Source organism: Maylandia zebra, linkage group LG4 (assembly GCF_041146795.1).
Source record: "Maylandia zebra isolate NMK-2024a linkage group LG4, Mzebra_GT3a, whole genome shotgun sequence".
NCBI lineage: Eukaryota > Metazoa > Chordata > Actinopteri > Cichliformes > Cichlidae > Maylandia > Maylandia zebra.
Window position 1 is genome coordinate 24,376,386 of NC_135170.1, and position 19,905 is coordinate 24,396,290.

General features: G+C 39.6%; 4 protein-coding genes across 6 annotated transcripts; 2 read left to right on the top strand and 2 right to left on the bottom strand.

Moving 5' to 3' along the window:
* Positions 1-2,746: 2,746 nt before the first annotated feature.
* LOC101473729 (G-protein coupled receptor family C group 5 member C) lies at positions 2,747-7,398 on the top strand. Of its 2 annotated transcripts, XM_004559450.4 has the most exons (4): positions 2,758-3,228; positions 4,184-5,160; positions 5,943-6,046; positions 6,127-7,398. In XM_004559450.4, exons 2-4 carry the CDS (start codon positions 4,191-4,193, stop codon positions 6,193-6,195), a joined length of 1,143 nt encoding a protein of 380 aa, XP_004559507.1. In that variant the 5' UTR covers positions 2,758-3,228; positions 4,184-4,190; the 3' UTR covers positions 6,196-7,398. The 2 variants fall into 2 exon arrangements, with proteins under 2 accessions (XP_004559506.1, XP_004559507.1); XM_004559449.4 differs by having other exon boundaries at positions 2,747-3,228; positions 5,943-7,398.
* Positions 7,399-7,536: 138 nt separating this feature from the next.
* On the bottom strand, positions 7,537-12,953 carry ccdc137 (coiled-coil domain containing 137). The gene is made up of 6 exons (XM_012921350.3): positions 12,769-12,953; positions 12,421-12,566; positions 12,118-12,325; positions 10,831-10,913; positions 9,587-9,666; positions 7,537-9,490 (listed from the first exon to the last, which is right to left on the bottom strand). The coding sequence occupies exons 1-6, from the start codon at positions 12,837-12,839 to the stop codon at positions 9,290-9,292; spliced, it is 789 nt and encodes a 262-aa protein (XP_012776804.1). The 5' UTR covers positions 12,840-12,953; the 3' UTR covers positions 7,537-9,289.
* A 1,601-nt stretch (positions 12,954-14,554) lies between these two features.
* LOC101474509 (retinal cone rhodopsin-sensitive cGMP 3',5'-cyclic phosphodiesterase subunit gamma) lies at positions 14,555-16,897 on the top strand. 2 transcript variants are annotated; one of them, XM_004559452.3, is made up of 5 exons: positions 14,555-14,706; positions 15,631-15,801; positions 15,889-15,929; positions 16,078-16,199; positions 16,598-16,897. In XM_004559452.3, the coding sequence occupies exons 2-4, from the start codon at positions 15,647-15,649 to the stop codon at positions 16,152-16,154; spliced, it is 273 nt and encodes a 90-aa protein (XP_004559509.1). In that variant the 5' UTR covers positions 14,555-14,706; positions 15,631-15,646; the 3' UTR covers positions 16,155-16,199; positions 16,598-16,897. The 2 variants fall into 2 exon arrangements, with proteins under 2 accessions (XP_004559509.1, XP_076739335.1); XM_076883220.1 differs by having other exon boundaries at positions 16,078-16,897.
* A 17-nt stretch (positions 16,898-16,914) lies between these two features.
* tspan10 (tetraspanin 10) lies at positions 16,915-19,279 on the bottom strand. The gene is made up of 3 exons (XM_004559453.3): positions 19,090-19,279; positions 18,393-18,982; positions 16,915-18,256 (listed from the first exon to the last, which is right to left on the bottom strand). Exons 1-3 carry the CDS (start codon positions 19,177-19,179, stop codon positions 17,956-17,958), a joined length of 981 nt encoding a protein of 326 aa, XP_004559510.3. The 5' UTR covers positions 19,180-19,279; the 3' UTR covers positions 16,915-17,955.
* Between the last annotated feature and the right edge of the window lie 626 nt (positions 19,280-19,905).

The following is a 19,905-nucleotide window of genomic DNA, read 5'->3' on the forward strand; positions in this document are numbered from 1 at the left end:
TAATAAAGTATTCTGATTCTAATTTCTTATGTCACAGCTCATCCAGTTGTGTTTCTTTTATCTGAAAAACTTCACACCTCTACTGTCAACCAATAATTGTGAACATTTATTGCAGACTTCAGTTTTCTCCTGCTTTGATTATTGTAGCCGATTACGTCCTCCATAGTTTGTCTTCAATAGGTCCACCTTGGTACTTGCCAGTGAAGCCAGTGAGGAGACGCTTACTCTTATATTACACTGAATTAAAAAACAAAAACTTTATTACTTTTTAACCCTAGAACACTATCGCTAAAAATAGTACCACCATCACTAATGCCGGGTGATTTTTACCCAATATAATATACCCAACAAAAAGTACTTGTCATCAAAATATATAAAATATATGACAACACATGACAAATTAGAGGGGTTTTCTTTTATTTTCAGCTGTGCCATATCTAACAAAATGGAAAAAAAGTTTCATGGGGGGACCCTAAAAAATGCTCCAAAATTTCTGGAAAATTAGCAGTTGGAGAACAAAACAAATCCTAAACAAAAATATAATGATGCTGGAAACTTGGTCTTTGGTCCACCCATTCCTGGGATATTTGAGTCTTCCCTGGTGAAGGCACAGTCTCCTTGACACGCGAACAGCTGCAGGAGAGAGAAACAAAAAATGGCATTTTTTGAGTGGGTAAAAATGACCAGTTGACTAAAATATTTCTTTTTACCATATGAATTCCCTTGGAAATCACCACTTGTTGATATTTATTCATAACCACTGCACTAAATAAGGATAACATGCAAATTCCAGGACCACTTTTACTTACCTATTCCTTACATGCAGTCAGTACACACAGGGTAGTAATGGCGTGGACACACCGGTCGACGGCAGACATGGCACCTGTATCGCGTCTTCCTGTCCAAGCCTGTGGGGCACACCTCACTAAGGGACCACTGCTTTCTGCTGCCACTGGTCGTGCCTCACCTTCAAGAGTGCCAGGGGTAGGGATGTTGAGCACGCTACAGATCAGGACTCTGAGTTGATGTGACAGATTTGAAGAGGGGAGCCTCTGCTCTGCCCATGGTTTGCTGAGTGCCAATGCCAAAGCCTGCATATAAGGCCTCCTCTGCATTTGGTTTTCACCTCTCTTCATTGCATTCTCATTGTGAATGATCCATGAGTTTATCACATCAGCATTGATCATGCCATAGAACACGCAAAGGGGCCATCTCTTGGTTTTTCTTCCACAACCATAGTGAGCGCACATCTGGTCAAAAGTATCGACACCTCCCTTTGTTTTGTTGTAAAATTCAATCACTTCGGCCCTACAAGTGGGTCCTATGCTTGGTTGTGTATGCATGGATGACAGGAGCAGTACAACCTTCTTTTTTGAAGCTTTGTCAGGGAGGAAGGACACCAAGGTTAGTTCTTTGGTAAAAAGAAATGCACTGGAGCCTGGCGCGTGATTTTCTTTAACTTTCATCACTTGTGGGATCTCCCTTTTGTTTGCTTTTATTGTTCCCACTAAGGTCATGCCACAGCTAGCTACATAACATAGCTTTTAGATTTAAAAAAAGAAAAGAAAAAGAAATCTAATCAGCTAACAATTGCCAAGTTAAACAAACCTTACCTCTGTGTTACTCACTAGCTGAGATGCCAAAGACACTAAACCTGCAACAGGGTGACAGCTGTAGTTGAAGAGGGACAGTAAATATGGTGAGCCTGAATGTTGTCACCCTTGAAATGCGGCAAGATCACCTGATTTTATACACTAACACTATCACCGGGTGAAATCCACCCAAAACCTACTTTACCCTCTATCACTATTGCTGGGTGAAATTCACCCGAACACATGCCTGTAGGAAAAAGCGGGATTTGGGGTAGGGAAACACCCACGCCTTCAAAGACGTCAAAGACAATGCTGAAGCTACCCAGAGACCCACCACACTCAGACAAACGCAACATATTGAAAATTATGTAAATACATTTGCTCGGGTGAAAATCACCCGGCGATAGTGTTCTAGGGTTAAAAAAAAATTTGTAGTTTATTAAAATTAGAGGAGAAAGAGACTGCTTTTAAAAAAAGAGTGCAAAGAGAAACACAACATTGAAAACATGTTTAACCCCCTGACCCAAAATCATGTTTATGTTTTATAAATTGTCAGATCTGCAACCACTTGAAAACACAGACTATGGCATAAAACACCACTGAATAACTTTCAGGAATGGGGGGAAAAGTTACTGATGGAAGATAAAATAAAGCAGAGCTTTTTGAAAAACTGACAGTCTAAAAGCTTAAAATCAATTCCTTCACTAATGTGCTTATTTATCTTATGGTTTTTTAACTGACATGTCCTACTGTACAACGGATCAATAGAAAGATCTATTTTGTTGTGTAATCCAATTTGTTTGAAAAACACAGGACTCAGCCCAGCCTTGATGCCACCAGGTGGCTCTGCTTACCATACAGTCCCTCCTGTAACTGTAACTGCTCTAAAGTAGCCTAGACATTTGGGCAATAATAATGCTATATTTCAGAAATTTGATATGCAGTATTGGATTTAATCATCTGAACCAAAATACGAATGTGAGTCATTATATTCCACAATAGGAGCGCAAAATAGGCAACTGTAAACGCTGCTGTATGCGCAGGAGCTGAGTATTTCAAGGCTAATCTCAAAATTGACCTAATTACAAAACCTGTTAAAGTCATCGATGATCGGCGTGTTTGCATGGGTCATACCACTTCGCATAGCCTGTATACATGAGTGCTCCCTTTGTTTGGATGTAAGCTGCCTGAAATAAATAAGTAGGCCGGGTGCTAATCTCAAAGAATATGCAAAGCTGTAGGTACCAGAGGCTGGGGAAGGAGCAGGGTGGTTTGAGGTTAGTCGTTAGAGAACTTACAGAATATTAATAACAACTAAAAGAAGCAACTACTTCGTTGGGACTACCTGTGAGGTCACTACTATAAGATGCCTGAATAAAAGAGGAGTGACCGATGGAGGTCCGTTTCTGATCCCGCCCGAAAAAAAACAAAACAAAAGTCAACACCTGACGCACAGAAATTATTGGTCGAATCATCAAGAAGTGTTGTAAAAATGGAGATGAACTACTACCACCAATAAAAAATCAACTCGTTCGTGCAAGGGAAGTTCCTTTTCGGAGGTCAGTAATCTTTATCGGACTGAATCTACCTGTTACCTGTTGGAGAGGCTAGCGGAACAGCTCTCATTGCAATCCTGGTAAGAGACTCGTGTTATTACGCAAAGACTCCTGATTGAACCTGTTTGTCTTTTATTTTTATAACATCATAACTGTCTCCCCCTCTAAGTCTCTCCGATTCTGTTATATAAATAATCATAAACAACTTGTTGTCCTTTAAACAGCATGTCCTGTTTTTGTGGTTAGTTAACTAAGCTAACTCACTGGGTGTAATATAATTATTAAATAAGCAGCAGGACGATGTTCTCATCCCACACAGGCACCTTTATCTGAAATCTTCACAGTCAGAAAGTTCGCATAAAAAACATATTCATTTTTGAATGTCGTGTCCTTTAATTATTATATTACAGTTACAGTCAGAAGAAGAGAATAAACAATAATTAAGTTGCCGTTCAATTATAACTGGTTTAAAATGTACACCTACAACTATACATTCTGCTATTAAAATACATATGATTCCTGAATGACACCTGTGTGCGTACTGGAACAGGGATACTGTGTGGAAATACTCATTAGGTGTCATGGTAAAATGCTGAAATGCTGCTTTTCCTAATTAGCTGGTCTTAGGAGGCTATAGAGTGAGCGGTGACTAAAGCTCTGTGTAGAATGACTCAGTTTTGTAATTACAGCCAGGGAATGCAGTACATAATTCCAGGATTCTTTAGAGACCTGAATGAATATTTGAATTTACAGTAATTAGTATGGCACATTAAAACTCCATAAAATAGAAATGAGGTCATTTTCATATTGAAACTCCAGTGGAATGGCACAGCTGTATATGCATGGCACCATTTAACTTGCTCACACAGTAATATTACTGTGTGAGCAATATTAAACTATTACAGTAATATTACTTGCAATTTAAACCAATAGTTTGTTTTGTAATAATCAGGGATGTTATTAATGAAATCTGTAACTACAACATTAACATGTATGTTGAAGTAATCAAATTATTTTTGTTTCTTTTTTTTGCAGTGAAGCGATGGACCCAACTAGTGCTCCAAAAGGATGTGGTGGTGATGTGAGCTCCATATATTATAATCTGTGTGACCTGACAGCAGTATGGGGCATCGTAGTGGAAGCTGTTGCTGCTGTTGGTGTGCTGACTGCCTTTATCTTGTTCGTCATTCTCATGGCTAGCTTACCGTTTGTGACAGACAAGAAGAGAAAGGGTATGGTGGGCCTGCAGGCCAGCATTTTAGTTTTCACACTGGGTCTGTTTGGACTTAGTTTTGCCTTTATTGTGGAGCAGTATTCTACTACCTGTGCTGCACGGAGGTACCTGTTTGGAGTACTGTTCTCAGGCTGTCTGGCCTGCCTGGTGATGCATGGGCTGTGGCTTGCCCTGCTGCAAAGGGGAGGCCAGGGGCCCAGGAGCTGGATGTTATGGCTGGGAGCCCTGGCTCTCTGGCTTGTCGAGGTGATCATCAACACCGAGTGGCTTGTCATTACTGTGGCCAGGAGCCCACTCAGAGGTCTCGGTGTTCCTGACCTGGCCTGCAGCTTTGTCAGCCGGGACTTTGTGATGGCTCTTATATATGTAATGGTTCTGATAGCAGCTGTGGTGCTAACGTCTGTGCCCTCACTAACACACAAGCAAAAGCACTGGCGCCGAGATGGAGCCTTTATCCTGGTCACAGGAGTCCTCACTTTGGCACTTTGGATAGCTTGGATTGTCATGTACATCTATGGGAACCGAGCAGTTGATAATTCCAGCTGGGACGATCCGACTATGGCTATAGCCGTGGTGTCAAATGCCTGGGTGTTCCTCTTGTTCTATGCAATTCCAGAAATCTGTTTATTGACCCAGGAGGACCCAAACAAGGAACAACCCGATGGGGAAGAAGTCTATCCTGCTAGAAGCCTGGTTTACGACAACATTCTGAAGGAGCCACAGCCCACCCCGCAGCATGTCTACGTAGAAAATAAAGCCTTTTCTATGGATGAACCAGGTACAGCATAACACATTATGGTCAGCCATTAACTTCACAGTTCAGCAGTTTAATACTGTTTAGGTGGGTACAGAATCATTAGAATTAATACATTTTATTAAGTAGTAATTAAGTAATCAATAGGAATTAATTTCTAAATTTTATTGAGACACGTTTGGATTATTCCAAACTGATAACAAGCACTGCGTGGTATATTACATAATGCATCAGTGTAGCAAATGAAGACCCACACTGGCTACAGTACACCTTCTCCAGTTTACTGTTTTGTAATTTTGAAAATTGCTGTTTTTGTATACCACTTTCCTATTTATCCACAACCCACATTATCAGCACAAAGCATATTGCCATTGCGAAGAATCACTGTTTTTCTGGCCCAAACCCAAACTGCTTCAGTAATGTTGAGGCTCAGACCACAATATTACTGAAATATATAATGTCCCATTCTGTATTTTTCTATCCACGTCAATGCCAGTTTGAATGTAGCAAATTTCGTTACATACAAGCACATACACATATATGCTTATACCATGCTGAGATATGCAAAACCTCTGGCTAAAGGCACTTTGGGCATCAATTTGTTTATTTTTTTAAAAAAAACAAAACTTCAGAAAGAATGGACAACTGATGCTCAACATCACTTGGACAATTTTAAGAAAGTGTAGCTCCTTGGAAGCGCAATAATTTTAAAAAATTGGGAGTGGCTCTAGGTTTTTGCAACAGATTGCACACAGACAACAAAATGAATCCAGTAATGACTGTAAAATAACATTTTTTTATGACAGAATCCACAAATCCAACGTCTCCATATGGGGTTTACAATGGTCAGGCACGAAGTTGTTTATACCAGCCCACTGAAATAGCCTTGATTGCCAAAGGTCTGACAAGGGTGAGTGCTATTTTTAATCACGAAACATCCCGTCTTTATGACATCACATGTGAAAATAATCCATATGTGTATTTTCACAGAAGGACCAAGACTCAATGATACTTCGAACCACACCTGGCCCTTTGAATATGGGGAGCTGCAGCTCCTAGTCGTGCTCAGTGGATTCCTAAACATCTTCCGGACTATCATAAGTTAGCAGCCCAAGCCGAGCACATTGCACTGAGCTTTTCCATCTCAGAGCTCCAAGAATCAGATATTTTATATCTCTGTTTTCTCTTAAGCAAAAACAGAGTGAAAGTCCAGTAATATTCAGTATATGACTGCTTAGTTTCCATTAATGCTTATGCAATGCTTGCTCTATGTACATCAAAACCACACATTATTATAATGATGCAAACCACACTGGGCTTACAGAGGAAAGATTATATAGTGAAATACAACAAATACAAGATATGTGTGTATATATATATATATATATATATATATATATATATATATATGACAGATGATATATATACACACATATATATAAACAAATTCTAACACGTTCACACATATATGTGTGTGTGTGTATGCGTTAGAATTTGTTCATGATCACCACAGTATAACATACTTAGTTGTAAATTTGTGTAACTATAATAATGTAATCATATGCAAAAATGTGGCTTTTAGCCATGAATGAAATAAATGTGAAGGTGTAAATTCTAAGGTGTCGCCCTACAAATTTCAGTTAAATTCTCTGGCGTTTTGGATTGCAGAAAGAATCAACTAATAACGAAAGGTACTGGATGGTAAAAGAGGAAGTGTCATCATGTCAGCAGGATTGCTAAGTTTACTGCTTCAAATATTTACATATGTTTGCTTGATAAGCCTGGCCTGGCACCTAGCAGGACATCCAGGGGTTGGCTCTGTGATGCCTGAGTTTGTAGTTCAGCAAGGGAGACCGCTGTGATAGTCAAGCTGATGTTGTTGTAATGCTGCTGAATCCAATCATCAATCGCTGTGGTAACAGATTAATATTGCGTACGTATTGCTGCGAAAATTTTCATCTACAACTGCTCTGACTCACAAGAGGTAGTCTGTCTTCTCTACATGACAAGCACAATTATTTTAATATAATTTATCTCGCTCACACACACTCACACGTCTTTAAAAGCTTCAGTCAGCAGTGGCTGCCTAGCAGCAGGCTTAAATGTCTCTCTCCCAATTACTCTTTCCCATCCTGTACTGTCAGCAGCCATGGGTACTTGATCGGAAGATAAATTGCTCACTAACAGGAAATCAGACAGCACTGAACAACAGAACACATAAGCAAATGATGTTTTCCTCTGTAATAACCTTCAGTATCACCTTCTTGATCTGGCTGAAAAAAACAAGCGTTGCATGATATCCAAAATGAAACACTGCATGTGGACATAAACAGAGCAGAATATTTCCAATGAAACTGCTCAAGTCTGGTTAGATTTCGTGCTTCCCAGCGGACCTTTGGATGGTTGGTAAAACATTTAATACAGAGAACTCACAATGTGCCACATTGCACTTGAAATATTTGACTATATAAATACGCTAACACGATTGAAGCTTTGTATATTACGTAACTCCGGGGTCAGTAAATTCAACTAAAAGAAGAAGAAGAAGGTAAAAAAAAAACCCAGTATCTTAACATCCTAAGTGAAAAACAGCTGTAAAGCTCTGATAATGTGAACAGCTGTCCTGCACACAGGTGGAATATAACCAATGGCAAATGTGCTCAGCTCAAGGGAGTCGGTGCACCCAATCACCAGCAGCTGTCCCCACTTAATACATTTCCGTGTCACTGTGACAACCATCAGAGGACAAACATGGACTGAGGGTTTCACCAGTCAAGCTGATTAAATAGCAGTGATTGGACCCACGAACCAGATAAGAAGAATTCAGTATTGACACCATCTGGTCATATTATTCAGTTGATCACTATTGCATTATATTATCAATGTGGTTTTTTTTCCTTAGATAGCATGCTTTGAAAGTTTTTGAACAAAGATTTGAATATGCGCAGTCTGTCTCATATGCAAATATTTAAACAATGGCTTCGTTCATGAGTGTAAAGCCTTCGAAGGATTACAAATATAAATAGCTGTGCCAGGCTCTAATAAATGCTGCACATTTAAAAAGGCTAATGGCTCATTTATCCCAAGACAGAGGCTATCACAGACGTACAAACAAAAAACAGCAGCTGCAAAGGACTTTAAAACCCAAGAACAGCTAAAAAGGTCTCATGAGGATATTTGTTTTTTCAGCTGGTGTTTCTGAACATCAGTGTGGATGACAATTCCAGATTTATCCAAATGCTCTGGAAAAAAACAGGGAATATGACAACAAACAGCAAACATCTGCTGAGGAGCATGGAAAAAATCAAAAACATCTAATAATAAATGACCTCATGGTTTCTCTCAACATGTTATTTACATTTTCTATATAAAATGCAGTCATTACCACTCAACCATTTAACAACAATATAAAATACTTCAATATATAATGTGGCACCAACAATGAGCAAGTTATGTCGGCTGTGTACAAGAGGAGTGCCATCTAGTGGGACCACTAAAAACAATCAGAGGATCATCTTTACTTTGAAATAACCTGATGGATGGATTTTACTGTCCATCACATGACGGACGACCTCAGAATTTGGTTATCTGAACATGCAAATGTGAAAAAACTGTAAATACAAATGATGAAATACGCAAGCGTTCCAAGGGTGATAAATGAGCATAGGCAAAATATCTCCATGTATTTTCCATCGGACTTGGGAAATGACTCTGCAGTGTTACAAAGCACTTTGAAAGCCGTTCACTCTTTTAAATTAACAACGTTGTGAAAGCGGCAGTGTTGTTTAGTGTAACTAAAGATAAAATGGAATTATACAGTGCCCTTAAAGTTTTCCCAACCAACCGCTTTACACAAGGAGCCACATCCACCCTTGCACACACAGACATTTGAATACTACACATTTTCCCCCTCTTTTAGACAGCGTGGGTGGGGGAGTGGTATGTTGCCAGTTTCATGAAAAGCAAACAGCCTGCTGTACCTGTTGAGCTACAGGAGCCTCCAACAGTGGCCTATGGATGCATAAAGTTCCTCCAGATATTAATCTCAAATGTGGCTAGCTCTCCATCTTATTTAGACAGTTTCTACAGATCACTGCTCAGCCCTGCTGCTGCCAGGAACACTGACTGCAGATGAGCTGAGTGAAAAGCGACATTAATGAAGGCTTTTGAGTTTTCTCATGCTTGCAGTCCTAGCTTCATACTGCTGCTGTTTCTGTTTCTTCAGCTGACGGTATGCCTCTACTGCTCGTTCCCGCTCCTCCTCCATGATTCTCTGTTTGGCCATGGAGGGCTTTGTAGTGGAGACTGCAGTATGGCCAAGAAGAGAGTTTAGGAGCAGCTCCTTTGATGCTTTCTGCACAATGAAATGGGGAAAAAAAGGAAATAGGATTTTATGAACCATCTGCATGGTTCGATGAGAGATCATGTGATCAATGCACGGTGTGATTACCTGAGATTTGACTTCAGCTTTCCTTGGTTTGGCACTCAAAGAGGGAGGGGCCATTGTAACCTCACCAAAAGGAACATCATCTACGAAACAAAAGCCATCATTTAACTACAGGGATTTTTTTAATGACCACTCACCGTTGCCATGTTAAGCTGCCTTAATTAAATACTTCTTGCCATTTTCCATGTTTGTATAGCCCAACAACTTTTAACCATAACACCTGATTTATACACTGGTCACTTTATTAGCTACACTGTCCTAATAACGGCTTAAACTCGTTTTGCTTTCAGCACTTCCTTAATTTATGGCACAGAGAATTTGGTGCGTACTAACATCACAGCATCGCGCAATTGGTGAAGATTTGTGGACTGCACATCCATAACATTTCCCGTTCCATTATGAGTCTATTATGAGTTATGAGGACTGTGGAGGCCATGCGAATACAGTGAACTCATTGTCATATTCAAGAAACCGGTTTGAGAGCTTTGTGAGCGATCATAGGATGCGTAGAATGTGATTATACATAGGTAGGCTATCCATCTATCTACACACACTAATATTTGTTTTTGGACCAGTCTCTGTAAACCCCAGAGATGCAAATGCTCTTCCCACTTTCTGTGTAGGAAACAGTGTAGATTTATAAGGGCACAAACAGAAAAGATGAGCATAAACAGTAACTTTGTGGTTGATTTTTATGTCAACTGAAGGCATTAAACACTGCATCCATTGTGGCTTACACCAGGAACACATCATCTAATATACTTGAATTGGGTCCTTACTTTAATTTCACGGGGAACTACAACTGAGGTGATTTGGTTCTGCGTCATTTGGTTTTACTCTGGCTCAGACTGACAAATTTTTAATGTTTGTTTTGTTCTAACAGCTGAATCTGGGATTACTTCAGATAGAGGTTTGAAATTTCCTCAGAGGGAAGTGATCAGGACAGTACTGCAAAAAAAAAAAATGCTTTACTGAAAGAATATCTCACAGCATGTCCTCCATCTGCACCCTTGTTTACCTAGTAGATGGTGTACTACGAAAAAAGAAATGCTACTGAAGCAAGTGCTGTGTCGAAGACCTTTAGTGTTTTAAATATGTCAAAAAGACCCAGACTTTCAAAGAAATGTTGAAAATAATATCTGGTAAATGCTACCTCTTGCTATTAGTACCAAACCGAGTGACAGTCAAAGACAGATCCCATCTAAAGAACAATGCACCACATGTCCTTGTAAAACCTTCATTCTTACCTATAAACATCTGTTCTTCCATCTTGTCCTCTTGTTTGTTCACCTTTTTCTGCTGTAGCTTCTGTAGCTTCATTTTACCATACCTGCCAATAGAAAATCAGTAGGCATTAAAAATGTAACACTTGACAGTCGGGCTGCAGTTATCGATTATTTTAGTAATCGAGTAATCTATTGATTGTTCAATCGATTAATTGGATAAGAAATACTTTTGTCTTATTAATGAGCAATAATAAATATTCAAAAGAGAAAAAACACAGGTCTTTCAAAATGAACTGTTCATTGGTTTCCATTTTAGAACTTGCAGTGTTTTAAAGTTTAGCTGCACACAACACCTGTCAGAAAAACAACAAACATAAACCCACTGACTGTATTTACATGTCAGATCAAATTTAATTTTTTGGAAAAAACAACAACATTTTCTTAAATGCAAAAATATGTAAAGACTCTAAAGCACTCTCTGGCAAAGCTTTATTTCTGGGATGAGGTAGTTCATGTTTATGAGTTTTTGTGCACGTGTGTCTGCCTGTTTAAGTATGAAGAAGTCAAGCGAAGAGCGAGTTTGTGTCTGTAAGGCTTTAAAGGAGAATGTGGTTGCTGCAATGAAGAGCATCAGGTAAATCAGCATTCTGAAGTTTGCCCTCTGCATTCACGCAAAGTTTCTGTGCTGCTGAAAACAGATGTTATAACGGTGTTATAGGTGGGCAACTCCAGGCCTCGAGGGCCAGTGTCCTGCAGGTTTTAGATGTGTCCTTGATCCAACACAGCTGATTCAAAGTGATATCTAAAACCTGCAGGAGACCAGCCCTCAAGGCCTGGAGTTGCCCACCCCTGCCTTAAACTCACCCCTGTTTGGTGCAGTTATTTCTTCTTTGTAAAATAGGACAGCTGCCCATTTCATATAACCTTTTATATAGCATTCTGTAAGCTGTATAATTTAAACACGGTATCAGGCAAAGTTAACAGTTCATCTGCATGTTTTAATAAAACTTCTGGAGGATTACTGCAGATTTTTTGCTGTACAACACAAATGGTGATGGATGGAGCAGCTACAAAGTTTGCTTTTCGTCATGTCATTAGTTTGTGGATCAAGAACTTTGATAAAAGATTTACACATTATTTCAATACTTTACTGTTATTCAATCCATGTCACGTATATAAAAATATCAGTGCCACAACACTAAAAAAGAAACCCAGCCACAAATCAGAATAAGTGAAGACAAGCTATGCCATGAAACCTACTAGATAAGGATGGGGTTTAGTGTAAAGTGTAGTGTAAAGTGTACTCACTCCTTCTTTTTATCAGATTTGCAGTGTGCAGGTCTCTCTTGTTCGCTTGCATCCATTTCGGGCTTCCTGTCTACTTGGTTTTTGGAGAGGAACATGACATGTTTTGTCTCACGCTCCATCCGCTGCACGTAAGCTTTCACGCTTTCCCGTTTGCCCCTCTTGAAATGTGGAACAGGTATGTCTCCATCTAGAAAATACTCTGATTTATCTTCAGGTGAGATGGGTAAAGACACAACACAGTCTTTATTAGTTATACACGACAGTCATGACACTAAAATGAATATTTATAAACTTTTTTTATACCCTTTTTCGGCTTTTTGACTTTTAGGGACCCAGTTTTCATTCTGTCCTTAGCCTTCATTATTTCTCGTAGTTTGAAGGGGATGTGTTGAATGTGGTCCACCTCTTTGGCTTTCTTGGGTTTACCATCTCTCTGGAGCTTGGCATTACTGAAATTTGGACACAATACAGACAGGAAAAAACAAAAAGCAAACATGTTTAGTTGCAGACACAAGTCCCCACTTAAAACTTTAACAAGTCCGGTTTAATCTGATCGCTCACAACTTGGGTTGGAGCCCGTATCAGCTAGCTTCTGTTGCTAACTAGCTTAACTAGCACATTTTCCATTACGTATTAGCTTCCTTATGGTACCTTTGACGTTGTCCAGGTTTTCCCGCTTGTTTCCCCGAATCGGGCACTTTATTTTTCTTATTCTTCACCATGCTACAATAATTAACATGAATGCATAACAAAGCAAAACAACACACGTGGAGCACTATGCTCAGACTTCAACCGAAACTCTACCGGTGGCACGTAGTAGAGGACAGACATCTCACTCCATTTCTTTTTCAGGTACCAAAACATGATTTGCAAGTTTGGCGTATTGAAACAGATTGAGAGATTCGTGATGAAACTCTTGCTTTGTAAAAAAAACCAAACTGATTTAATCAAATTAAATATGTATTGTCAATTTTTTTAAATCGCTGTAATCAATGAGACGTACAGTAATTTTATTGCAGAGTGACACACATGAGACATAAGACGATCTTTGGTCAAACCTGATTGGCTCAAGAGACGCTTCCTGTCAGAGCCAGTCGTTGGTCACTCCATTCAACGACTCTGCTTCCTGCCACCGCTAGAGGGCATCATCCAGTAACTGTAGAAAACATAGGTCAAAATAATTTAAAGTCGTTCAGACAATTCACTTTGTCTTTAAATAGGCGGGAATGGTGAATATCCCTCTCTCTCAGTGTAAAGAAGTTTAAATGGAAATTTAATCCCTGCAATATCTCAGTATAAGACAAATAAGTGAGATTTCTACAATTAGTCTTAGTTTTTCTACATCATGAAGATGTAACTACTTTTGATAAAAGAAAAATCTGCCAGCATGACGTTTTTGGGCTTAAATTAATATAAATAAACAGATAAATGTGTAAAATTACAAAAAAAATAAATTTAAAAAATTGTTCTGGTAGCTCATTACCCAGACTGTCCTGTAATTAAACTGCCTCTGGTAAGAGTAGATGTTACAATTAGGTGATGAATGTGGGCCCTTGGGGAAATTAACTGCCCACCCCTGATCTAGACCAAGCTCTTTATCATTTATGGTTTGAATCTACAAAGTCGTGCATATCATTTGTACAGCAGTCACATAACATGTAACAGTCACGCGGATCAATAAGTGGCTCTGTCCAGTAAACAATGTGAAGAGTAAACTCTACATTTCTTCATCAGAAATAAATACCATTTGATTGATCAGCTAGACAAAATACAAAAATACAAAGGAAAAAAGTCATGTGTTTCTTATAATGAACATAATAAACAAGCTTCAATGAAACAACCTTCAATTAAAATACCACAGCTGGCTCCTTAGTGTACTGTAGCTAGACAGATTTGCTCTATTGAATATATCCACTAATCTCAGACATTTGAATCTTTTTTGTACAGGTGACATGAGGAGTTAGTGTCCATACATGTGCCTGAACAGCATGCATCAGCAGTACAGACTGCAGAACGACGCTGTAGTAAATCTTCACATGAATGGAGCAGGTGTGTTCACCTGTGTGATGGAAGGAGGCTGGGCTGGATTAGCAGCTATAATGCAGCTCAATCTGCGAGACTGCTGATGAAAGGAGAATGTCACGGTTCATGCCAGTAAGTTCTCGGCTTCAGGTGTTACATAATATTTGGTCATAACAGAAAAACAGTGATAATAATTAGCTATATCCTGAGAAAACTCCAGAACTCAGTGCTTACATTTGACCATATCTGAAGAGGTTATGGATAAAATACTCAAATAATTCCCGTTCAGAATCATCAGCATGTGTGTCTTCAGGACAGTCTCAGGAACAGGAAACTGCTGCCCCCTCCTGCTGAATGCCAGTCGGCCAATCCCTCATCAATGATCTGCTTGGGTACAAGTGATGATAGAATCATCAGTTTGTTGGCAGGTGGCGTCATAATCGTCTCTAAGTCTGTGGTGTATAAAAGGACTGCACTAATGCAACTTAATGCAACAGCATTTAACAGCCACTCAGACCTCTTGGACACTACCATCATAATCAACTACCAAGAGAAGCACCACAAGCGGTGAGTTGAAACAACAGGTTAAATCTTTTTTGAACACTCTTTCTCTTTTTGGACTTATTTTAACACATGCAGTTTATTATTGTTATATAAAAGTTTCCATCTTTATTTGGACTTTACCTGGTAGTATGTTTCTGTATCCATCCAGGCATGTAGTATTAGATTATTAATTAAAACGTAGATATTTAATAAATAATATGCAATGTAAAATTAATCAGAATAGAAATTCAGTCTTTCCAGCCTAATATATGTTTTTAATACAGTTAATGAGGTGTTAATTCAGTCATATGGAAGACTAGATTATATCAGGGACATTATAAGAAGCATTGAGGTGCTTTTTAATTGTTTTTAATTTTCTGTCACACCTTTTTTTTTGCATAATGGAAGGACAACAAATGAGAGTCGCCGAACAATATATGACCGCCTTTAACTATGACCTGAATTTCTAAGAATGATTAAAAAGCTGAACTTATGAAATTGTTGATTAGAGTTGTCATTGTGTGTATTTGTGTAACCTTTCAGGGCAAAAGCAGAACTTATTGTTTATGTAGTCATGTTTTGTACATTATTTGCACATTATATTTATTGGACTCTTTCGGCTTTGCATCTGTTTTTTGTTTTTTTAAAAATATGTGGTTACATCTATGCACATTTACATACAAATTGCATTGCTATTTTTCCATTTTTTAACTGTGAAAATAAATAAATAAACATTTCAAGCTATTGTCAGTGTAAACCTAGAGGCCACTTCAGCACATCCTCACAGTAATCTGATTATGAAGGCGCTTTCAAGCTTGAAGGTATCGCAGCATTTGATTAGTAACATGAGCACATGGCTTGTCTTTATATGAGGATAATTACGTCACAAGATTTTTATAACTGTTTCATTCATTGTTGGGCATTTTAATGAGACAGTGACTTTTACAGTTGAAACAACAGAAGCATGAATTTGGAGGTGGCCAAACCCGAAGGAAAGACTGGCAACAAAGCTCCCCTCAGAGCCACGGCCCCCGGCTCCCCACGCAAGTCTGCACCCAAGTTCAAACAGAGGAACACGCGGCAGTTCAAGAGCAAGCCTCCCAAAAGAGGAGTGATTGGGTATGTCTCTTTCTGATAACCTCGCACGAGTCATCTAAGTTTGTCAGATATCCTCCAGTAAAGCTTGTTATTTTCTTTCTTTACCAGCTTTGGAGAGGAGATCCCAGGAATGGAAGGTCTTGGAACTGGTAAGTAAAAAAATAAAAGTCAGATGGCTACATAACCAAAACATGCACATGACATGACCTTTTCTTCCTTTAAAAAACAAAAACAAAAAAACAAAAAAAAAACAACAACTCATGATTTGTTTTCTTCTCTTTGTTTTTTTCATTTTAGACATCACTGTAATCTGCCCGTGGGAGGCATACAGCCATCTAGAGCTACATGAGCTTGCCCAGTATGGCATCATCTGATTATCTCCGCTGTGAAGTTGTTTTAAATAAATGTGGCAAATTTTGAATTTCAGTATTCCATCCATCCATCCATCCATTCGCTTCCGCTTATCCTTTTCAGGGTCGCGGGGGGCGCTGGAGCCTATCCCAGCTGTCATAGGGCGAGCGGCAGGGTACACCCTGGACAGGTCGCCAGTCTGTCGCAGGGCCAACAGACAGGGACAGACAACCATTCGCACTCACATTCACACCTAGTGACAATTTGGATTATCCAATTAGCCTATCCCCACAAGCTGCATGTCTTTGGACGGTGGGAGGAAGCCGGAGTACCCGGAGGGAACCCACGCAAACACGGGGAGAACATGCAAACTCCACACAGAAAGACCCCGGCCTGATGGTGGAATTGAACTCAGGACCTTCTTGCTGTGCGGCAACAGTGCTAACCACCATGCCACCGTGCTGCCAATTTCAGTATTTAGTTTCAATAATCTGGATCATTAATACTGGCTGAAAAGGTGTCTTTATACGTCTGCATGCTGTGAATCCTGTTCTTTGTCTTATATATTTTATATTGTAAACCTAATTTCATAACGATCTCAAGCTGCCATGTTCACAAAACGTGTATCTCGAATGTGTTCTCGTGTCATTGCTTGAGTCTGTGGTTTTAGCTAGAACTCTGTTAGCTTGGTTTCTGCACAATCGTCAGCACTGTCTTTATCATATTTAATCAAACTCTCGAATAAATGTTGACATTTTTAACACAATTTCAGTCATTTGATTTTGTCCTTTTATTTGACGGTTATTTACTGACCCACACTGCGCATGAGAGATTACATCATTCCCATCATAAATACCATCTGTAATCATCATTATTTATTCAATATTTGTTAACACTCAGAACACAAAACTTGCTTTTAGCAAACTCAGTTCAGTTCATTCAAAACAGCGCAGGAAACCTTGCATGTGTGGGACGTGCACATGTGTTTCACATATTTGCAGCAGGTTGTCCACCGTCAGTCGCTGAAAGGTGCTTTTACAATCTTACTCTAATCATTCTTCTGAGCTGTTCCATTTATTCTGATCTCAGCTCAGAATAAATGAATTCCATTTTTGTTCATTGATTATTTTGTTACATTGTAGGTGCTTGTGATGAAGATGCAGATCTGATCTGCAGGACCTCTACTCTCCAGGTGACCCATTTACAACCACTCCTATGCTGTTGAACTGTTTCACCATTTTGAGATCCTCCAAGAATCCTTCAAATATCAGGAGGTGTGTGTCTTTGAAGGATTTGGGCACATGTGGTGAAAACGTTTTGGTGATAGTGTCACTACCGTCCCATAAACACACACACAGATACAGTTTCAAGACTTTCCTTGGTCTGACCCACATTGGTGAAGTTAAAATCTTTCAAATCCATTTCCATATTCAGACTGATTCGATATTTCAGTTAATGAGCAGTTCAACAAGTGTACCTAATGAAGTGGCCAGTGAGTACATGTTCTTGAAAAGTGGAGTTTTTTTTTTTAAACACAAAAGAGGTGATAGCTATCGCGAAGCTGCAGTTAACTTTTAACTGAAATTCTTTTTTTCTTAAACTCTCAAGCATTTTTAAAATGTAAAACATTTTCAGTGGATAATTTGTGTTGGAATTTGCTTTCCTCGTTTAAATTATGTCTCATTTCCATTTGCAAAAGTTCAGTCTGTGTGTTTAAGGTTAGGTTGTTTTAAATGATTGACAAATGAAGCCAGAATTTAAGCACAGCCAGAACTCATTAAACCCCAACCAGCATATTGCTGTATTCGTCACTTCGTGTTATAGCTATACTTTATGACGATTAATGCGTTCCAGCAGTCGTATGGTAATAAATAATATCAGAATCTGGACCCCAAACACGACAGTCACAATTATTCCTATCAGGCCCTCGTGCTGCTTGATCCATCGAGAGATTTCCCCCAGACAACCTCCCAGGAAGATCACACTCTGAGCAGTAAACTCATCCAGTAATTGGGCTCCGACACCACACTGAGAGTTCCACACGGTGCCGTTCTCCAGAGGATCCACGCAGCATGTTGCAGGGACACCGCAGGCCAGCACTCCTGGAGCTGAGCAGTTGTAATATCTGAAGAAAGGGAAAAATAACCCAATAAAAAAACTTCACAGCTCATTAAGTTCTTCAACACATTCCTACATCGTGACCAACTGGCTTTGATTTACTTTCAAAAAAGTAAAAAAAAAAAGATTTCCAAGTTGCTCACATGTTAATCTCCCAGTCTCTGTAGTTGTCCGCCCCACAGCACTGCAGATTTGACTGAATCTCGTCTGTGATGAACCTCAGATCCAGATCATCTTGGTACCGTGCGATGGCAACTAACATCCCGGATCGCAAGTTACTTTCAATCTGATCTTGTAGAGTATGGGCCACAATGGCGATGATGACTTGAGCTGTGATGAGCACCAGCACTGTGGCTGAGAACAGCTTCAGCAAGCAGCGATTCTCTCTTAGGGCACCCACGCAGCCTGACAGGCACAGCACAGTGAGCAGAAAGCCCACGCTCAGAACTACCAGCATTGGGTCAGTGCCAATACTGCTGATCTTCTCCTGAGCAAAGGATTCCTTGCTAATGAGACCCCAAACCCCCAGAGCAAGAAGCAACAGGCCCAGAACTGTGAACAACAGATTGCATATGATAAGAAAGTATTTTAGGAAATAGTCCATGAAAGAATAACCGTAACAGGGATCTATCCTGGCATCTGTGGGACTGCTGTGTTGCTGTCCGCTGTTTGTCCCTGCTTGAAAATCAGTAGTGACCAAGGCAAGCTCCTCAGCATTGTTTGTAGATCCTGCCTTTAGACACACAAGAATGCCACAAAAAATTAAAGCCACCCCAGAAATGTAACTACAGGTGAACAGAGGAACACAGTATTCTCAAACTAACCCAGTAACACACCTACCTTTGGTAAGAGTGGACTGGTCTCATTCGGAGTAGCATCTCGTCTCAGCCATGGCCAAGGGAATCTTTTTCTAGGCAAAAATCTCCTCATCTTGTCAACCACTGGGAAACATCAGCTGGTCAGAATGACACAGGATAAAATGTAACACAGGGCAATCATTTGCTACAATACAGAAAAGCATGTGAGCTGAGCTGGAGTAACCATTGCTGTGCTTAGCCTCGGGGGTGGGATTTCTTCATCATGTGAGAGTCACAGTGAGGGGATTAAAAGGGTATCGCAGCATGTCGGAGACACACACTCACACAAAAGTGGGCATCCGAATAGAAGTAGCTACTTTTTATTCAACTCTACTCATGTGCAATAAAGCAGGACCTGCAAAGGATAATATATTGCCCTACAGTGGGACCCATGGGTCAAAGACTCACAAAAATGTCTCCTGATGGTGATTACCACAAAAGGAAGAAAGTAGAAGACATATTTTAAAATCCTTGCTTTAATTTTCCAGAAACCTGGAAAATATGTTTTAGGCCTCAAAAAAGAAACAACATTGTAGCAGCTGGGCAACCACTAAAACCAGTTTTAAGTTTCAGAATCTACATAGATTCCCAGCTTTTGTGCTTATATAATGAGGATTTTCCAGGTGCATTTGGTTTCCTGCTGTGTATGCAACTTAACATTTATCACGGGATTAACAGAGACTAATCATATCATATCTGTCAATATATCTGTCACTAGTTAGAGCTGGTTGGCCATGCAGTCAGGTATCATGCACAAGACAGTTTCTTCTAACGTTTACAAAAAGTTCAGAAAACCGAG

Excerpts from the sequence above, each read along its gene's own strand:
- LOC101473729 (XM_004559449.4), top strand. The coding sequence starts at position 4,191 with ATGGACCCAACTAGTGCTCCAAAAGGATGTGGTGGTGATGTGAGCTCC. Across the intron at positions 5,161-5,942 it reads CTTTTCTATGGATGAACCAG|AATCCACAAATCCAACGTCT; the intron begins GTACAGCATAAC and ends TTTTTATGACAG.
- ccdc137 (XM_012921350.3), bottom strand. The coding sequence starts at position 12,839 with ATGGTGAAGAATAAGAAAAATAAAGTGCCCGATTCGGGGAAACAAGCG. Across the intron at positions 12,326-12,420 it reads AGTCAAAAAGCCGAAAAAGG|ATAAATCAGAGTATTTTCTA; the intron begins GTATAAAAAAAG and ends TCTCACCTGAAG. Across the intron at positions 9,667-10,830 it reads GGAAGAACAGATGTTTATAG|ATGATGTTCCTTTTGGTGAG; the intron begins GTAAGAATGAAG and ends TTTGTTTCGTAG.
- LOC101474509 (XM_076883220.1), top strand. The coding sequence starts at position 15,647 with ATGAATTTGGAGGTGGCCAAACCCGAAGGAAAGACTGGCAACAAAGCT. Across the intron at positions 15,802-15,888 it reads CCCAAAAGAGGAGTGATTGG|CTTTGGAGAGGAGATCCCAG; the intron begins GTATGTCTCTTT and ends TTTCTTTACCAG. Across the intron at positions 15,930-16,077 it reads AATGGAAGGTCTTGGAACTG|ACATCACTGTAATCTGCCCG; the intron begins GTAAGTAAAAAA and ends TTTTCATTTTAG.
- tspan10 (XM_004559453.3), bottom strand. The coding sequence starts at position 19,179 with ATGAGGAGATTTTTGCCTAGAAAAAGATTCCCTTGGCCATGGCTGAGA. Across the intron at positions 18,983-19,089 it reads CCAGTCCACTCTTACCAAAG|GCAGGATCTACAAACAATGC; the intron begins GTAGGTGTGTTA and ends GTGTGTCTAAAG. Across the intron at positions 18,257-18,392 it reads AGAGACTGGGAGATTAACAT|ATATTACAACTGCTCAGCTC; the intron begins GTGAGCAACTTG and ends CCCTTTCTTCAG.